The 20,374-nt window shown below is 39.6% G+C and overlaps 1 protein-coding gene across 3 annotated transcripts in view; it reads right to left on the reverse strand.

Annotated features, from left to right (window-relative positions):
• MAPK1 (mitogen-activated protein kinase 1) overlaps positions 1-20,374 on the reverse strand; it is a 109,922-nt gene that overhangs the window by 45,565 nt on the left and 43,983 nt on the right. The window contains exon 1 of one of the 3 annotated variants that reach the window (XM_042910841.1): positions 554-677. The exons of the other annotated variants lie outside the window; for them this stretch is intronic. Coding sequence (XP_042766775.1) covers positions 554-585 — 32 coding nt within the window. The 5' untranslated portion in view covers positions 586-677. Of the gene's footprint in view, positions 1-553; positions 678-20,374 lie in introns of those variants that run through there. 3 annotated transcript variants of the gene reach the window in all.

A 20,374-nucleotide genomic window follows, 5' to 3' on the forward strand; every position in this document is an offset into this window, starting at 1 on the left:
TTTTAAATATAGTATTAACAATACTACATAATTTTAAAATTTATTATAACATCTTAATTACAAAACAACCTTTGCCCTTCAAAGCTCTTCATATACTTAACTACATTTTGTCTTCACAATACCTTTTTAAAAAAAATTTTTTTTAACGTTTATTTATTTTTGAGACACACACACACACACACACACACACACACACACACACAGAGTGAGAGTGGGGAAGGGTCAGAGAGGGGGAGACACAGAGTCTGAAGCAGGCTCCAGGCTCTGAGCTGTCAGCACAGAGCCTGACTCAGGGCTCAAACTCACAAACGGTGAGATCAGACCCGAGCCAAAGTCAGACACTCAACCGACTGAGCCACCCAGGCGCCCCCACAATACCTTTAAAAGTGGAGGACAACAGTGTTTTTATATATATTGTCCAGGTTAGATCCCCATAATTTATATACAGAGGATAACTCATTTATGCAAAAGATTAATCTCCCTAGGCCCACTTTTTCCAAAGTATCTTAGGCTTACATCCTTTCTCAGGTCAGTTCTCTTTGTATTTCTCTACCTGGGTACAATGCTGCACTGATAGGTTGCCATCAATAGTTGAGCCTGATAGCTCAACTAAAGCGCTGCTCAAATTGTGGTTCCCAGATCCCTGCATCAGGAACACCTTACATTCTTGTTAAAAACGCTAGTTCCTGGGCCTCATCCTAGGCTTTCCTTTAAAAAAAAAATTCCAGTAAAATTAGCATAGTTATATTAGTTTCAGGTGTACAATAGACTAGTTCAACAATTCTATATATTACTACTGTGTGCCCATCATAGTAAGTGCCCCTTCACCCATCGCCCCATCCACCTCCCCTCTGGTACCACCAGTTTTTTCTCTATGTTTAAACAGAGTCTGGGGGTGGGGGGGAAGAGCTCTATTTTTTTGCTGGTCTCTTCTTTCTTTGTTCATTTGTTTTGTTTCTTAAATTCCACCTATGAATGAAATCATGGTATTTGTCTTCTCTGGCTTATTTCACTTAGTGGCATACCCTCTAGATCCATCCATGTTGTTGCAAATGGCAAGATTTCATTCTTTTTTATGGCTACTTGAGTAATATTCCATTGTGGAATTCCATTCCACATCTTCATCCATTCATCTACTATTGATGGACACTTGGGTTGCTTCCATATGTTGGCTATTGTAAATAATGCTGCAATAAACATAGGGGTGCATGTATTTTTTCAAATTAGTGTTTTCATATTCTTTGGTTAAATACCCAGTAGTGGAATTACTGGATCACATGGTAATTCTATTTTTCATTTTTTGAGGAACCTCCATACTGTTTTCCACAGTGGCTTGCTTTTTTTCTTTTTCTGTCTTTTTTTTTTTTTTTAAAGAAGTTTAACCAAAATATTTGGGTAATCTTATAACAAAACCTATAAAGTATTTTTCAAAAGAGTTCCAGGGGAGTCTGGCTAGCTCAGTCGGAAGAGTGTGTGACTCTTGATCTCGGGGTCATTAGTTCAAGCCCTACGTTAGGTGTAGAGATTACTAAAAAATAAATAAACTTAAAAAAAAAAAAAAAAAAGAAAAAAAAAAAAGAGTTCCACAGCTGCTACACAGGGCTTTCAGTTCTTTCCAAGCTGACCTCAAGGTCTGACTCTAAATAGAATTCCAAGTAGAAGCAGTAATAATTATGCTTTCAATTTTATGATGATTTTTAATCTTGAGTGTTACTATCTTGTGATCAATAATCTATTTAATCTTTTATATAAGAGCTTTTCATTTTAATAAATATCAATATCTGGGGGCACCTAGATGGCTCAGTCAGTTAAGTGTCTGACTCTCAGTTTTGGCTCAGGTCATGATCTCACGATCTGTGAGCTGGTGTCTTATGTTGAGCTTTGAGCTGACAGCACAGAGCCTGCTTGGGTTTCTGTCTCACTCTCTCTTTGTCCCTCCCCTGCTCACACATGCTCTCTCTCACAAAATAAATTAAAAACATAATAAATAAATAAATAAATAAATAAATAAATAAATAAATAAATCTGGTCCGCTGACTGAAGCAATGAAGTAACACTAGCAGGCAATAAGACATTGCTTTTTGTTTCTTCAAGTAAATGCTACAAATCTAAAATAGTTAAATGGGTTTATTCTCAAGTTTGTGCTCCTATAATGGTATTTGTCAGTCTACTTATTCTGAGAATTACTAATGCATTTGTATGACTCCAGCACAAAACTATGCTGTAGGAGGCCCCTTATTTTACTCAACTTCAATTCTCCCACATTACCATTAATAATGGACTCTGGGGTGCCTGGGTGGCTCAGTTGGTTAAGTGTCTGACTTCGGCTCAGGTCATGATCCTGTGGTTCATGGGTTCAAGTCATGCACTGGGCTCTGCTGATGGTGTGGAGCCTGCTTGGGAGTTTCTCTCCCCCCACTCTATCTCGGCCCTTCCCCCACTCACACTTTTTCTTTCTCTCAAAATACATAAATTATGTTAAAAAAAAATATATATATGGGCACCTGGGTGGCTCAGTTGGTTAAGTGTCCAGCTCTTGATCTCAGTTTGGGTCATGGTCTCATGGTTTGCGGGTTGGAGCCCCACATCAGGCTATGCACTGTTAGTGTGGAGCCTGCTTGGGATTCTCTCTCTCCTTCTCTCTCTATCCCTCCCCGGCTCATTCTCTCTCTCTCTCTCTCTCACAGAATAGATAAATAAACTTAAAAAAAAATTAAGGAGGGGGCACCTGGGTGGCTCAGTCAGTTAAGCCTCCGACTTCAGCTCAGGTTGTGATCTCACAGTTTGTGAGTTTGAACCCTGCGTTGGGCTCTATGCTGACAGCTCAGAGCCTGGAGCCTCCTTTAGATTCTGTGTCTCCCTCTCTCTCTGCCCTTCCCCCACTTACACACTCTCTCTCTCTCAAAAATAAACAAACATTAAAAAAATTGTTTTTTTAAATTTAAGGGGTTCCTGAGTGGCTCAGTAAGTTAAGCATCTGACTCTTGATTTTGGCTCAGGTCATGATCTCATGGTTCATGGGTTCAAGCCCCACATTGGGCTCTGTGCTGACAGCATGGAGCCTGCTTGGGATTCTCTCTCTCCCCCTCCCCTACTTTCTCTCTCAAATAAATAAATAAGCAAACAAAGAAACCTTGAAAAATAATTTTTGACAATATATGTATATTATTCTCTGGTGCCCCCAATACTTTGAAATGAAATGTATTTCCTTTTTTCCCCAAGGAGTTTATTTTTTCAAATGTTTATTTATTTTTGACAGAAAGAGCAAGCACAAGCAGGTGAGGGGTAGAGAGAGTCAGAGAGAGAGAATCCCAAGCAGGCTCCACACTGTCAGCACAAAGCCTGACATAGGGCTCAAACCTACAAACTGTGAGATCATGACCCGAGCCAAAATCAAGAACTGGACACTTAACTGACTGAGTCACCCAGGTGCCCCTTATTTTATTTCGTATTTTGAGAGAGTGCACATGCATGCATGGCCATGAAGGCGAGTGGGAGTAGGGGAAGGGGTGGGGGGAGACAGAGAGAGGGAATGAATGAATAAATCTTAGCAGATTCCATGCTCAGTGAGGTTCCCAGCATGGGGCTCAATCCCAGGACTCTGGAATCATGACCTGAGCTGAAATCAGGAGTTGGGTGCTCAAATGACCGAGCAACCCAGGGGCCTCTCAAAGATTTTATTTTAAAGTAATCTCTGCACCCAACATGGAGGCTTGAACCCACAACCCTAAGTTCAAGAGTTGCATGCTCTACTGACTGAGCCAGCCAGATGCCTGGAAATATATTTTCTTAAATAAAAGAATCACTACTCAAATCTTATTTTGCTTTGGTTTGCTGCATGAAGGCCTAAACCACTGATTTTCAGTTCAGCAGGCAGAAGGATACGTCATTCAAACAAGCTTATTCAATACTGAGAGTATTTTCAGAACTTAAAACTCTTTTTGGGTAATTAAAACCAAGAACATGAGTCCAACAGAAGAGAACACAGGTGTAAAACAGTTATAAAACACTGGTTTAAATTCAACATTATAAATTTCTAGTTTTACTTAAACAGGGTAAACACAGCCATAAATTTGCTTTCAAGCACGAGATTGCCAGGGAGAGTGCTTATGGTCAATGTGCCCCTCCAACTGTATCAACACTAGACACCAGATGATGAAATAACCCCTTTTACTACGTGAGAAGGCATGAGATCCTCCCCACTGGTTCTTACTTGAAAATAAGGTATGACCTGTCCATGGCGTTGCGTCCTTTTCTAGCTCCTTTTTGGTGCCACAGAACTGATCACAAATAATTCTCCCCTTTTCCATAACAATTCTATATTTGCTCATTTCTCCTTAGATTTCTCAGTTTTGTTTTATATATTTTATTTTGCTTTACCTTCTACCATGGACTTTTTGGTATCTCTTACTAGTTTTTGCTTTAAAATCACTTTGGCATTACCAATTCTTTTCCTCCCCCACCCAAGAACTTAATCTTTGCTCATCTCCATTTCCCCCACAACTAACACAATGCTTTTGCCTTAAATGTGTCTCTGTAAACAATGTATGGTTGCAGTTTAGGATCTTAATTGTATTTTTTTCTTTGAACTCATAAACTTGCTGTTCTCAAAAACAAAAATTCAAAGTTAAATAAATTGTTCAACGTTAAGAAAAGGAAAAGCTTCCTAACTCATCTCTATAAGGTCAACAATCTTTAAGAATAAAAACTGATGAAGATGAGAAAGAAGTAAAACTCAGACTAAAAACTAATCTCTTTTGGGGCACCTGGGTGGCTCAGTCAGTTGAGCATCCAACTTCAGCTCAGGTCATGATCTCACAGTTTGTGGGTTCAAGCCCCGCATCAGGCTCTGGGCTGACTGCTTGCTCAGAGCCTGGAGCCTGCTTCAGATTCTGTCTCCTTCTCTCTCTGCCCCTCCCCCGCTCATGCTTTGTCTCATTCTATTTCTCAAAAATAAATAAAATGTAAAAAAAATAAAAAATAATCTCTTTTCTAAGCACAAGCTTGAAAATCAACAACAAAAAAGAGTAATTTGACACTACATTAAAAATCCATTATGTCCAAGCCATAATTTAACCTTAGGAATTTAAGAATGGTTCAATTAAAAAAAAACAGGGGCACCTGGGTGGCTCAATTGGTTAAGCGTCTGACTTCGGCTCAGGTCATGATCTCACAGTTCGTGGGTTCGAGCCCCGCATCGGGCTCTGTGCTGACAGCTCAGAGCCTGAAGCCTGCTTCAGATTCTGTGTACCCGCCCCCTCTCTGCCCCACCCCTGCTTGTGCTCTGTCTCTGTCTTTCAAAAGTGAATAAACTTTAAAAAAAAAAAAAAATTAAAAAAAAACCCACTAAAATAAGACATCATGTCAGCCAGACATTTCTCCAAACAAGATACATAAATGGCCAACAAGCATATAAGAAGTTGTTAAACATCACTAATTATTAAGGAAATTGAAATAAAAACTGCAACAAGATATCATCTAATACCCATTATGATTGCCAATATCCAAAAATAAAAATAAAAAATAAGTGTTGGAGAGAACATGCATAAACTGGAACTTCTGTGCACTCTTGGGAATGTAAAATGGCATAGTCACTATGGAAAACAGCATGGAAGTTCCTAAAAAAAGTTCCTAAAAAAACCTAGATTACCATATAACCCAGCAATCCCACTTCTGGGTATATATCCAAAAGAACCAAAATAGGATCTCAAAGAGATATTGGCTTACCCATGTTCACTACAGCATTATTCATAATAGACAACTGGAAGCAACACAAATGTCCACTGATGTGTGAATGGATCGAGAAAATGTGATGTATACATATACTGGAATATTATTCAACCTTAAAAAGGAAATTCTATCACATGCTACAACATGGATGAATCTTGAGGATATTAACTGAAATAAGCCAGTCACAAGGTATTATATATGATTCCACTCATATATAGTATCTAAAGTTGTCAAATTCATAAAATCAAAATTTAGAATAGTGGTTACCAAGGGAAGGGAGGAGATGAGAAGATAGGTGTTCAAGGGTACAGAGTTTTTTTTTGAAACATGAAAACGCTCTACAGATCTGTTGCACAATGATGGGAATATATACTTAACATTCCTGAACTCTATGCTTAAAAATGCTTAAAATGTTAAATTTTACATTGTGTTTTTTATTACAGTTAATTTTTTTTAATTTTAAAAGGGTACAACCACTATGGAAAACAATATAAAGGTTCCTCAAAAAATCAAACATAGAACTACCACACAATCCAGCAATTCCACTCAAGGTATCTATCCAAAAAAAAAATAAAAACACTAATATGAAAAGAGACACGCACTCCATTGTTCACTGCAGCATTATTTACCAATAGTGAAGATAAGTAAACAACCTAAGCGTCCACTGATGAATGGATAAAGAAGATGGGTGATATATGTGTATTTATATGTTATGTATGTGTATATACTCATTTCACTTGTAAGTGGAATCTAAAACACAGCAAAACAAAACCTAGATTCATAGATACTGAGTACAGAGTGGTGACTCCCCAAGGGGAAGGGGCTGGGGGTGGGGTGAAATGGGTAATGGGGATCAAGAGATACAAAGTTCCAGTTTTAAAATAAGTAAGTCATGGGGATATAATGTATAATGGGGAATATAGCCAATGATATTGTATTAACTCTATATGGTAACACATGGTAACTAGACTTATCATGGTAATCAGCAATGTATACAAATGTTGACTCACTATACTGTACACATGAAACAGAATATTGTATGTTAATTATAGTTCAATAAAATATTTTTTTTAATTTTTAATGTTTGTTTATTTTTGAGAGAGAGCATGAGTGGGGGAAGGGCAGAGAGAGAGGGAGACACAGAATCTGAAGCAGGCTCCAGGCTCTGAGCAGTCAACACAGAGCCTAACATGGGACTCAAACTCACAAACTGTGAGATCATGACCCGAGCTGAAGTCGGATGCTTAAGACTGAGTCACCCAGGTGCCCCAATAAAAAAAATTTCAAGGGAAAAACAAGGCATGTTAACAACGAAAATATTATACATTTCAATAGATGTCAAAAAAGAATGGCAGTGACTACATGAACCAACATATGTGATAAAATTGCACAGAACATACACACACAAATAAGTGCATATAAAATCAGTGACATATAAATGAGCTCTATAGACTGTATCAATGCCAATCTTCCAGCTGTATGCTATAATTTATACTGTAATTTATGACTGCAATATAAGATGTATCCCTGAGAGAAATTGAGATTTCTGTATTATTTCTGACAAATACAAATGATTCTATAATTATCTCAAGATAAAGAGTTTAATTAAAAAAGCGTCCATCGATGGGGCACCTGGGTGGCTCAGACGGTTGAGCATCCGACTTCAACTCAGGTCATGATCTCACGGTTCGTGAGTTCGAGCCCCACATCGGGCTCTGTGCTGATAGTTCAGAGCCTGTAGCCTGCTTCGGATTCTGTATCTCCCTCTCTCTCTGCCCCTCCCCCGTTCACGCTCTCTCTCTCAAAAATAATTAAAAAAAAAAAAAAAAAGCTCCCATCAATAGGGGAGTAATTATCCATACGGTGAAATACTTTGCAGCTGATAAAAGGAATGATGTGGAAAGAGCTTCAAGATCTATTCAGTGGGGGAAAAAAGCATGGTCTAACACTGGAAAATATGCTATCTTTTTCTAGTAAATAATAAAAGATATATATTAACATTTGCTTCTGTATGCATAAAGAAGTCTGAAAGGATACACAGGAAGTAAAGGAGGGATGGTGCAGGGTCAGAATGCCAAGCCAGAGTGGGACAAGATAGGAGAGCAAAACCCTTCACTGTATACCTCTTTATGTATTATCTTGATTGAAGAGCCATGTGAACCTCTTCAAAATATAAAAAAAAGTTCTTCTTGATTAGGGGGAAAAAACATACAGGAGAAATACTAGTGGAATACTGACTAGAATACCTACCCTTTAAAGGAGGAAGCACAATTATTTTGAAATTCTTGAAATTAAATTTAATAAAAATACTTGAAAAATAATTAATGGAAAGAAATGCAAAATATCTTTATTTAACCTTGTTCCCACCTGAGAGAACAGAATAATCTTTAAAACCGGAATTGGGTAGGGGCACCTGGGTGCCTCAGTCCATAAGCAGCAAACGGGCCAACTTCAGCTCAGGTTCTCATCATTCATGCGTTTGTGCCCCGCACTGGGCATTGGGCTCACTGCTGTCAGCACAGAGCCTGCTTCAGATTATCTGTCCTCTCTCTCTCTCTGCCCCTCCCCCACTTGCACTCTCACTCACTCTCTTAAAAATAAACATTAAAAAAATCTTTAAAGGGGTGCCTGGGTGGCTCAGTCGGTTGAGCGTCCGACTTCAGCTCAGGTCACGATCTCACGGCCCGTGAGTTCGAGCCCCGTGTCGGGCTCTGGGCTGATGGCTCAGAGCCTGGAGCCTGCTTCTGATTCTGTGTCTCCCTCTCTCTCTGCCCCTCCCCCATTCATGCTCTGTCTCTCTCTGTCCCAAAAATAAATAAACGTTAAAAAAAAAAAAAAATTAAAAAAATCTTTAAAAAAATTGGAATTGGTATATTATTTCTCTCTCTCACTCCCCCCCACCCCCGAATAAAGGGGGGTTTTATATTCAGTCTTGGGTTAGTATTTGCTATGTACCAAGGACTATTCTAACAGGATACAAAGACTATAAATAGTACCCTCCTCTTGAGGAACTCAAGCTATTGACAGTCAGTCATCTTACATAAATCTAGCCTCAAGTTCCAGATGAATCCTGACATCCATAAATCGTGGGGGATGGGAGTAAATCAAGGCTGGAGGTGAGCTCAAGGCTGGAGCTCACTCAATACTCAAAACAGAATCCTAGTATTCAGCAATAAGAGGGAATGAAGTTGATATAAACAACACAGAGGAATCTCAATTATGCTGAATAAAGCCAGACCATCAGAAAAGTACTTCCATTCATATAAAATGCAAACTAAAATGGGATAGAAACCAGATCATAGGGTTGCTTAGGGCTGGGGAGGAGAGGGAGCTGGTGGGCCAGAAGGACTACACAAATGGAAACTAGATACTTTGGAGGTGATGTATATGTTATCTTGGTTGACAGATTCATTGATGTACAATGTACTGTACACTTTAAATATGTGCAGTATATTGCTGATCAATTGCTCTTAAGAGAACAGTTCCTAAAAAAAGGAACCAAAGCTCTTTGAATGAATATGTAGTCAATTCCGGAGGCAGGGTGGGTGGGAAAAGACAGATTCCAGAAACATATTTGATCAGTAAACATGGAAGGAGAAGCCCACAAAATTCTGGAGATTATTTAACAGAGGTTTTGTGATCACTTAGGGAAGAAAAGGGAACCAGCATGAGTCAATTATGAACAAGTCATGCTAAAACTAACTTCATTTCCTGTTTTGACAGGGTTACCACAACAACATGAGAATGACACCAGAGCTGTGGTGGACTCAAGCCGCACTTGTCAAGCACTTCCCATCTGTAAGACTTTATGTCAGGACTGGTGATGAAAACACTTAACAATCCTGCCCTTAAGAAGCTAAGAAGTTTATAATTTAGTGAGGGAAGGAGACAGGAAAAGACAACATATAATGCCTTTACCACAGTAAAGCACTTCTGAAACCCAAAGAGAAGCTGGATTTGGATTAAGTCCAAGTAAGGATATTAGGAGAAGATTAAAAGAAGAGACCTATAGAAACCATATCCTGAAGGATGAGCAGACTTCTGAAAGAGGAGCAAGGGCACCAAGAAAAGCAAGAGGTTGTAACATGTGGAAAGGAAAACGAGCAGGACATCTATGGGAACTGCGGCCCTCACCCAGCCAGGCCCCTCTCCATAGAAGTGTTTATGGGGTCTGGAGAACGTGCCCATCAAGAGCCCCAGTATTCCCCATCGCCTGAATCTGCTTCTGAGGCTGTGCAGGCCTCTTCCAAGGCAGCTCTGCTGAGAGAATGCTCCTCTAGTGTGTAATACCACAGAGTGGCCAAAGGGCAGCTGTTTACGGGGTGTGCACTGCACCTGGTCTGTCATGTCAAGCTGGGTGTCCATACACACAAGCTCAAGCTCACGGCAGGGCATAGCCCTAGGGCTGGGAAGAGAAGAGGCCTATGCTGGAGGCCTGCTTTCCTGGAACTGCTGGCACCGAACTCCAAGAAGTCCACAAATGTGTGATTTAAAGCTGACCTTACAGTCTTTAATAAGGTTAATCTGTGTGGTAAAAGGATAGAATATATTATATTTAAGGTTTCTTAATTTGATTTATATGGTACGTGGGGTTCCATATTAATTCTCCCCGCCCCCATTTGTATTCTTGACACAGGACTGGCACACATTAGGGCTGGGTTTGAGAAGTACAAAATAAAGATGGGGCATTGGGAAGGACAAGGACTGTCTTCAACTCCTGATTTTAAAGATCTAAGGATGTCGGTGGGTGATTCAAATGGAGGAAGTGAAGGTTCTCTGCTTCTAAGAGCATTAAGGAGAGATCAAGGTTGGGAATAAGATATCAGAATTGTTAACAGAAGCCAACTGGGTAGCACTGCTGAGGAGAGATCATGTTAAGAAAAGAGGTCTGAGAATAGAACTCAGGAGCAGTCAGAGGAAGAGTAACTGGCTTAAGAGAGAAAGTAATAAGTAATAACGGAATGAGAAGAGAACTCTTGTTGTCCAACTCCAAGGCTACATGCTAAACCACATACCAGAACCCGGAGAGGGTGGGGTTTCAGAAACCAAAGAAGGAAAGAGTTCCAAATAGAAGACACTAACAAAGATAAAAGCTGCAAAACATGCACTGAATCTGCAATGAGATGAAAAGTGGTAACGTGGGTGTAAGTAAGTAAACGGAGGGGAATGAGAATAGCAGTGGAAAGAGTACAGCTGACTATTTTTTAAAGGCAAGGAGGAGGAGAATGACCGGCAAATCCAGGTGAACTGAGAGGCACAGGGTATTATGAAAGCAGTGGGTGGTGTGAAAGAAAAGGCTCCCCAGAGCTAGCCAGGGGGGAAAAGAGAGCGTGAATTATAAGCAAAGCAAGTGCAAAGGTGCAGAGGCCTGAGGGAACCTGGGGCAATGGAGTGTGGGGCACAGGGATGGACATGTTGGGGTTAAGGCTGGAGGAGTAAGACTAGAATAGAATTTGCTAAGGGAGAAACGGTAACTTTACAATGAAGAAATCCAGCAGATCACAGTTCATACCATCAGTGGTATCACATGAATATTGTGAATTCCTTGACAGGATGATATAAGAAGGTCATTTCACCTCTATGATATTCTTTCCCCAAACCTGTAACCCCAGTCTAATAATGAGAACCTCAGACAAATCCAAATTGAGGGATGTTCTATAAAATACTTGAGCAGTACTCCTTAAAACTGTCAAGGTCATGAAAACAAAGGATGAGGAATAGTCACAGACCGGAGGAGACATGACAACAAAATGCAAGTGGTATCTTGGGGACAGAAAAAGGCAATCAGTGAAAAAGCGAAATGTGAATAAAGTCTAGAGTTTAGCTATACTAATGTTGGTTTCTTAATTTTGATAAGCTTACTACAGAAATGTAAGATGTCAACATCAGGAGAAACAAACTGGGTGGGGGCATATGGGAACCCTCTGTATGATCTTTGCAACTTCTGTAAACCTAAAGTTATTCCAACATAAAAGTTTATCTGACAAGGGAATTCCACTAAATGGTACCTCCAAAACTGATGAAATAATTAGCATGCAAATAACATGGGCTAAATTTAATAAGTAGAGAAGGAAACATAAGCATTCCATTAATAGCTATTTCAATCTCCCATTAAAATAAAGGTGAATGTTTGATGGAATAAAAATATTCCTAAAAAAGTAAACTGAAAACTTTACCTAACTGAACTTTAACTCAGTCCCCCTTTGCCCCTCCCCCGCTCACTCTCTCTCAAAAATAAATATTTTTTAAAAAGACAAAAAAAAAAAAGAATATGGATGATAAATGAAGAGAATTACTGCAGCACAATGTAAAAGAACAAAATTTGTATTGCCAAAAATAAGAATACATTATGGAATATTAATGTAACAGGTCACTGTGCAACCATTAAATGAAGTATGAAGATCACGTTAACTAAAGGTAAGATTCAAAATAAAATCAAAGACTGAAGATTAAAAATATCTATCTAGAGGAAGCAATTTATGTAACAAGCTACGATGATGGGATCATGACTGATTTAAGACATAATTTAAACCATCTTTTGTCTCATATCTGTCTACTCCAGTGGGAGAAAAAAATAACCAATCAAGTGTAAGTTGTAAGTTATATAAAACAAGACAGCCTAGGGGCGCCTGGATGGCTCAGTCGGTTGAGCGTCTGACTCTTGATTTTGGCTCAGGTCATTATCTCATGGTCTGTGGGGTCGAGCCCCGCATGAGGCGCCACACTAACGTGGGGCTCCAAAACGTGGAGCCTGCTTGGGATTTTCTCTCTCCTCTCTCTCTCTCTCTCTCTGCTATTCCCTCTCCCACTTGCATGTGCTGTCTCAAAATAAAACAAAAAACAAACAAAAACAAGACAGCTTTAAAATAAGGCAATAAACTGAGAGTTCCTGAAGTTCTAAATACCTTCGCAGGCTTTTCCTTCTAGCCATGATGAAAGAACACGAGCTCATGTATTCTCCTACCTTCAACAAAAAAATCCAGACAATATGTATGTGAAACAAATTTTTAGAACTCCAACAATGGGCAAGATTAGTCCTATGACTACCCTGGCTAACTGTCTGGAGTTTCCTGGCTGCAATGAAGAGAAAGGAAACCCAAATGGAGCCTGACTATCTCCACGAGTGTAGGACAATTCAAATTTCAAGAATCAAGTTAAGAATCTGCTGGGCAATCTACAGGACAGGAGAGAATTTCAGAGAAGTTTGAGGAGATCAGCAGAAGGTTTTGAGTCTTCAGCTGAATAATGATCAGAAGCACATGCATAATGAAACTCCAAGGCTGGGGAAGGAGCCATTAGAAAGGAGCTGATGGAGGGGCGCCTGGGTGGCTCGGTCGGTTGGGCGTCCGACTTCGGCCTAGGTCATGATCTCACAGTTCGTGGGTTCGAGCCCCGCATCGGGCTCTGTGCTGACAGCTCAGAGCCTGGAGCCTGCTTCGGATTCTGTGTCTCCCTCTCTCTCTGACCCTCCCCCGTTCAGCTCTGTCTCTCTCTGTCTCAAAAATAAATAAACATTAAAAAAAAAAAAAAATTTAGAAAGGAGCTGATGGACTAATTAAATTCACGGGGAACAGGGCTGGGACTAGTTCCTGTCCTATCACCAGGAGGGGGAAAGACCGCCTACCACATAGGCAAATAGATGAGTCTTCAGAAAGATACTGACTCAGTGCTGTCTTTGATTAAAGGCTATTCTGAACCTGCCCCAAAATGCTTAAAAGTAGGGGCACCTGGGTGGCTCAGTCAGTTAAGCGTTCGACTTCAGCTCAGGTCATGGTCTCACAGTTTGTGAGTTCGAGCCCTGCATTGGGCTCTATGCTGACAGCTCAAAGCCTGGAGCCTGCTTTGGATTCTGTGTCTCCCTCTCTCTGCCCCTCCCCTGCTCATGGTCTGTCTCTGTCTCTCAATAATAAATAAATGGTAAAAAAAAAAAAAAAAATTTTAATGCTTAAAAGTAAGCTTTGAAAGAATTGAACTGTACCTTAATTGCATCCCAGAGAAAAGGCCCCAAAATATTTAAAGGAATACCAAAAAAACCTAGCACTCCAGTAATGTAAAATCCATGATGTTTTACATCTAATCAAAACTTTACCAATATTCAAGAAAGCAAATATAATCCATAATGAAGAGAAAGCTAATAAGACCCAGAAATTACAGAGATGATAGAATTAGTAGACAAGAATGTTATAACAATTATAAATATAAAAAGAAAAAAGAAAGTAGAGCACGACAAAGAGAGAAATGGAAAGTATAAGAAAGACTCGAATTGGGGCACCTGGGAAGCTCAGTGTCCAACTCTTGAATTCTGCTCAGGTCCACGATCCCTGGGTCATGGGATGGAGCCCCTTGTCTATTTTCTCTCTCTTTCTGGTCCTCCTCCACCCCCAGCTTATACACGCATGCGTACGTGCATGCTCTCAAATTAAAAAAAAGAGAGGGGGGGGGGGCGCCTGGGTGGCTCAGTCGGTTGAGCATCTGACTTCAGCTCAGGTCATGATCTCGTGGTCCGTGGGGTCGAGCCCCGTGTTGGGCTCTGTGCTGACAGCTCAGAGCCTGGAGCCTATTTTGGATTCTGTGTCTCCCTCCCTCTCTCTGACCCTCCCCCGTTCATGCTCTGTGTCTGTCTCAAAAATAAATAAACGTTTAAAAAAATTAAAAAAATAAAAAAGAGAGAGAGAGAGATTTGAATTTCTAGAGATGAAAAAATACAATGGTTGGAATTAGTAATCACACTGAAGAAAAAGTTGGGTGAACTAGCAGACACTGCAATAGAAACTAGTCCGAATGTAATACAAAGAGAAAAAAGATTGGGCATGAAGGGAAAAACAGAGCATCAGCGAGCTGTGGAACAAGATAAGTGGCTTCACATATATTTAATTGGAATCTAACACCTTTACATGTACAAAATCTGAGAGGAAGTAAATACCTGCATCTATAAAGTATTAATATAAAGAAAAAAAAGAAACATACAAGTGCTCTCTCAACACTGGTTTTAAAACTAAGCAATAGGCACTAGTTAAGAGAGGAAAGAGACTGTCACTACAACAGAGTGAAAACTTACACTGATGTCTGAGTAAAAGCCCACAGTGATTACAGCTGGATACTTAAAATATTTATCTCTTAGACTATAAAAGCAAGCAATTATTTCCAGATTCCCACTTGGAAACATAGGAATAGTTTCATATATTCTGGACTCTGGGAAACAGAAAACACTTCAACTCTGTTTGCCAAATAGGACTGACAGCAGCAGTCTTGTTTGAGGGGAGATATGTGTGGAGGGGAAAAAAAGGACCTCCAAATTGCTGTATGAACTTTTTATACTTTAAAAAGCCATTACTGCAAAATTTCAGAGTGCTAATACTTATTTGGTTCTTAGAGGTTAGGAAATAAATTTTATTCTTAAGACTTTATTCATTTGAACAGCTTTACCTTTGTGGTATAGTTCCTTCCACTGATAGTATTCCTTTGATTGTTTGTCATAACAGTGTCTCCCCTTGCTATCTTGAATGTACTTGCTTTTTTCTAGATACATTTGGGTCTATCCACGAGCCTGAAAGTAGAGCACTTCACACTATTAGCTTTCTCCAATGCTGCTAGTGCCCACAGAAGCTCAGCAAGCAGAGAGCCAACTTGATCGCTGCAGCTGCAGTTCCAATCCTGTATTTTTGTATAAAGTAAGTTCTGAACTGCTCCACATCGCTGGCTTATACTGGGAACTTTTCATACCGTTTGGCTTCTGATCACATCTCCTCCTTTCTAGTTCATATTTACTAAAGTGTAAAAAGCCACAAAGTTAATTAACACAGTTGGTAAAGTACTTTCAAGTCTTGTCTGCCTCATGTCAAGACTTGTTTTTGGTGTATGTTACATATGAGGCAGGTAAGTACTGGGTAGCAATTAAAGCACATTAAAAATGTGGGAAAAAATACAATTCTTATGAATTTGAGGGTTTTGTTTTATAAAAAATGATTGAGAGTACTCTAAATCTACCATACCTCCAAGGATTTGATGGATTTAGGGGTGACCAAGTATAAAGGATAAGAAATATCCAAATCTATTAAATCATTTTCTCATTGTGCTCTGATGTAATACTGATAAACATTCAAACTAAGATCAAAACAAAATTCTAAGTATTAATCACTTATGCACTCACTTTATATTATGCTTGCTTACACTTACTGAAACATTGCTTTGCCTTGTTTCCTATATGTACATCACTCAAAATGTTTATAGTTTACTTACTAGGAACTAAGTGGTGGTGATAATGAAAAGTTTTATGAACTATTCTTATTTAATAATAGCTACAATTTATTGAGTATTTATTATGTGTCAGGCACTGCTCTGTGTTACTATCTGTGGATCTTTTTCAGAGGTGGCATTTAAAAAAAAACAGGCAGGATTTAAAAATAGGCAATTTATAAAAAGGCTTGTAGGAAGAAGGAGCTGCAGGAGCTAAAGCATGGAAAGCTGAGTAGAAGTGCTGAGTCCTTCCATACGGCTGGAGTTTAGACCCCATCTAGGGAAAGACCGAAAGGTGATGTAAGACTGAGAAAGCTGAGAAATCTTTGCTTTATTCTGATAATAGAAAAAAATCCTTGGGCTTTAAGAGTGACACTATCAAAAGTACAGGTATAAAACTGATGAAGGAGGCTAAAACTAGAAACAGGAAGACTAGTGAGAAGACTACAACTGAAATTCTGGAAATATTTATACTCCTCACTACTTTGAAGTTATACTAGTTGTTATACTTGCTGCTTGATATTATTTATGGCATTAATAAAGAAGCATGTATAACAAGATTAAAAGTACCCTTATTGGGGTGCCTAGGTGGCTCAGTCAGTGGTTAGGCGTCCGACTCTTGATTTCGGCTCAGGTCATGATCTCACAGTTCAGGGTTCTTCACTCTCCTTCAGATCCTCTGTCTCCCTCTCTCTCCCCCTCCCCCAAGCTCGTTCATTCTCTCAAAAATAAAATAAATGTTAGGACACCTGGTGGCTCAGTCAGTTAAGCATCCTATTTCAGCTCAGGTCATGATCTCACAGTTTGTGGGTTTGAGCCCCACGTCAGGCTCTGTGCTGATAGCCTGGAGCCTGCTTCAGATTCTGTGTCTTCCTCTCTCTGCCTCTTCCCAACTTGCACTCTCTCTCTCTTTCAAAAATAAGCATTAAAAATTTTTTTAAAAAATAAATGTTAGGGGCGCCTGGGTGGCTCAGTCGGTTAAGCGTCCGACTTCGGCTCAGGTCATGATCTCGCGGTCCGTGAGTTCGAGCCCCGCGTCGGGCTCTGTGCTGACAGCTCAGAGCCTGGAGCCTGTTTCAGATTCTGTGTCTCCCTCTCTCTCTGCCCCTCCCCTGTTCATGCTCTGTCTCTCTCTGTCTCAAAAATAAATAAACGTTAAAAAAAAATTTTTTTGAAACTAAAAAAAATAATAATAAATGTTAAAAAAAAAAAGCACATTTATCATAATGAGCACTGAGTAATGGATAGAATTGTTGAATCACTATACTGTATGCCTGAAACTAATATAACACTGTATGTTAACTATACTGGAATTAAAATAAAATCTTACATAGTTTCACTGTCTAAAAGATCCACAGCACAAAATGATTAAGAACTCTCGTTACTATAGCAATTTACAGATTCACTGGATGTGACAGAGATAGAAAACTAATATAGAAGTTTATATTCAAGAGAAAGATATGATAGTTTAGGATCTTGAAGGAGGCACCTTTAAAACATTCAATTGTTTAACATTCGAACGTTAAAATTAATTTTATTTATTCATCAGGTATCTATTAACCATCTACACTGCATTAAGTGCTGTGGAAACAGCAGTGAAAATAGAAAGCTCTTTGCTCTCATTAACTTTATACAATGTGGGGAAATAAAAAGAGACATGTATTAATATAGATTTACCTATAAGAGGATATATATTACATGACTAAAAGGATACAAATTATGGTGGATGCCAAGAAAAAATGCAAATAATATAATTAATATCATCATGGACAACTAGAGAACTTGGTTTAAATGGTTCAATTCTAGAAGGTTCTTCCTTCTAAGGAAGTGGCATTTACACAGACCTAAAGCGGTACCTGGGTGGCTCAATAGGTTAAGTGTAGGACTCTTTTTTTCTTTTAAGTTTATTTATTTTGAAAGAGAGAAGAGAGAGTGCCCGCCTGCACACTCTATTAGTGCAGAGCCCCACGTGGGGTTCGAACACTTAACTGACTGAGCCACCCAGGCGCCCCAAGCATCCGATTCTTGATTTCAGCTCAGGTCATGATCTCATGGTCATGAGGTGGAGCCCCAGGTCCGGCTCCACTGGGCTTGGAGTCTGCTTAAGATTCTCTCTCATCCTCCCCCTCTACCCCTCCCTTGCTCTAGCATGCGTGTGCATGCTCTCTCTCAAAAATAATAATTAAAATAATAATAAACCAGACCTGAAGGATGAACAGGAATTAGGAAAGCTGAGGAAAGGCAGAGAAGGCAAGTATTCTACAAGCAAGGAGTTAGGCTTGGGTATTTGTGGACCCAAAAGAAAGCCACTGTGGCTACAGCTTTCCAAGCAAAGGCAGTATGGTTTAGAATGAGTCTGAAAAAATAGACAGTAACCTGGCAGTTCTGCTAAAGATTCAAGATTTAACTTAAGTGCTCATCCACTTTTAATTTTTTTAATGTTTATTTATTTTTGAGAGACAGAGACAGAGCGTCAGTGGGGGAGGAGCAGACAGGGAGACACAGAATCCAAAGCAGGTTCTAGGCTCTGAGCTGTCAGCGCAGAGCCCGATGCGGGGCTCAAACTTACAAACTGTGATCATGACCCGAGCCAGAGTCGGAAGCTTAACCAACTGATCCACCCAGGCTCCCCAGTGCCCTTCTACTTTAAGATGGGAACTAAAAGTGCCCAATTTACATTTTTAAATAATCTCTCCAACTGTAATATGAAGAATGAATTGTAAAAAGGAAAAATTAAAAAAGAAACCATTTGAAGCACTGTAGTGGTACCAGTGAAAGAGAACAGCAGCTTGGACTAAGCAACAAGCATAGAAGTGACACTTTAAGCAGGCCAGTTACTGTGTTAAACCGTGCTACCCACTGCAGGACATTCCCAAATCAGGAAAATAATTTGAAAAAGAAAAAAGAAAAACTACCACACCTCTGAGGACAGTGGTAAAGCCCTGGAGTATACAACAGTGATGGCAGCAGAGACAGGACGAAGTTAGCAAGACTAAAAAGGAAAGGCTGCCAAGTATAATCTGGTCAATGAGATGGGTGAGCAAGCCAGATAATAATACCACTGGGGTACAAAAGGAGCTGGGCCGACGGGAGAAGAAACGTTGCAACATTTAGGACTTGTACTTAGAATATATAAAGAACTCTTGCAACTTCAAAACAAAAAGACAAACAATCAGTATTAAAAATAAAAGATAGGGGTGCTGGGTAGCTCAGCTGATTGAGCATCCAACTCTTAAATTTGGCTCAGGTCATGATCCCAGGGTCCTGGGACTGAGCCCCGTGTCAGGCTCTGAGCTGAGTGTGAAGCCTGCTTAAGATTCTCTCTCTTTCCCTCTGCCCCTCTCCCCTGCTGGTGCTCTTTTTAATAATAAAAAAAAAAAAAAAAAAAAAAAAAAAGGGGCGCCTGGGTGGCTCAGTCAGTTAAGTGCCCGACTCTTGGTTTTGGCTCAGGTCATGACTTCATGCATGGTTCATGAGTTTGAGCCTGGCAATGAGCTCTGCGCTGACAGCGTGGAGCCTGTTGGGATTGTTTCACTCTCTCTCTGCCCCTCTCTCTCACACATGCACTCTGCACTCTCTCAAAAATAAACATTAAAAAAAAACAAATACCAAAAATATTTAAGTAAAATTTAAACATTATAAAATATAAGACATTTTTGGTGTGGCAATAAACACAGGAAAAGATGACTGATGAATCATAAGGAAAAAAGCAAATTAAAACCACTATACCCATTAGAATGGCTAAAATAAAAAATACTGATCACACCAAGTGCTGATGAAGATGCAGAAAAGCTAGAATTCTCACACTGCAGGTGGAACTGCAACTGTATAACCACTATGGAAAACAGTTTGGCAGTTTCTGGAAAGTTAAATGTACACTGATCATATAACCCAGCAATTCCACTGTTAAGTATTTACTCAGAGAAATGAAAATATATGTCCACAAAGACTTGTATAAAAATGTTTGTAGGAGCTTTATGTACAGCAGCCACAAACTTGAAATAACACACATGTCCATCACCAAGGAAAGGGTAAACAAATCGCACCACAGTGCACCATCTGTATACAATGGAAAATTACTGCAACAAAAAAGAAGCAACTACAGCACTGACACATGCAACAAGATGAATCTGAAAAACACCATGGGAAGTGAAAGTAGCCAGACACAAAGAGTACAGACTTTTAAAATTCCATTTACATGAACTTCTAGAAAAGCTGAAGCTGAGCGACAGTGATAGAAAGCTGATCTGTGGTTGCCTGAGTTGAAGACTGACTGCAAAGGGGCACAAGGGTGCTTTCTAGGGTTGTGTAATATTCTGTATCTTTGCTGTGGTGGTAGTTATGCAAGTATATCCACTTGCCAAGATTCTTTGACCTATACACATGGAAAAGGTGCATTTTACTCTAT

This window comes from Panthera leo, chromosome D3 (assembly GCF_018350215.1).
Source record: "Panthera leo isolate Ple1 chromosome D3, P.leo_Ple1_pat1.1, whole genome shotgun sequence".
NCBI lineage: Eukaryota > Metazoa > Chordata > Mammalia > Carnivora > Felidae > Panthera > Panthera leo.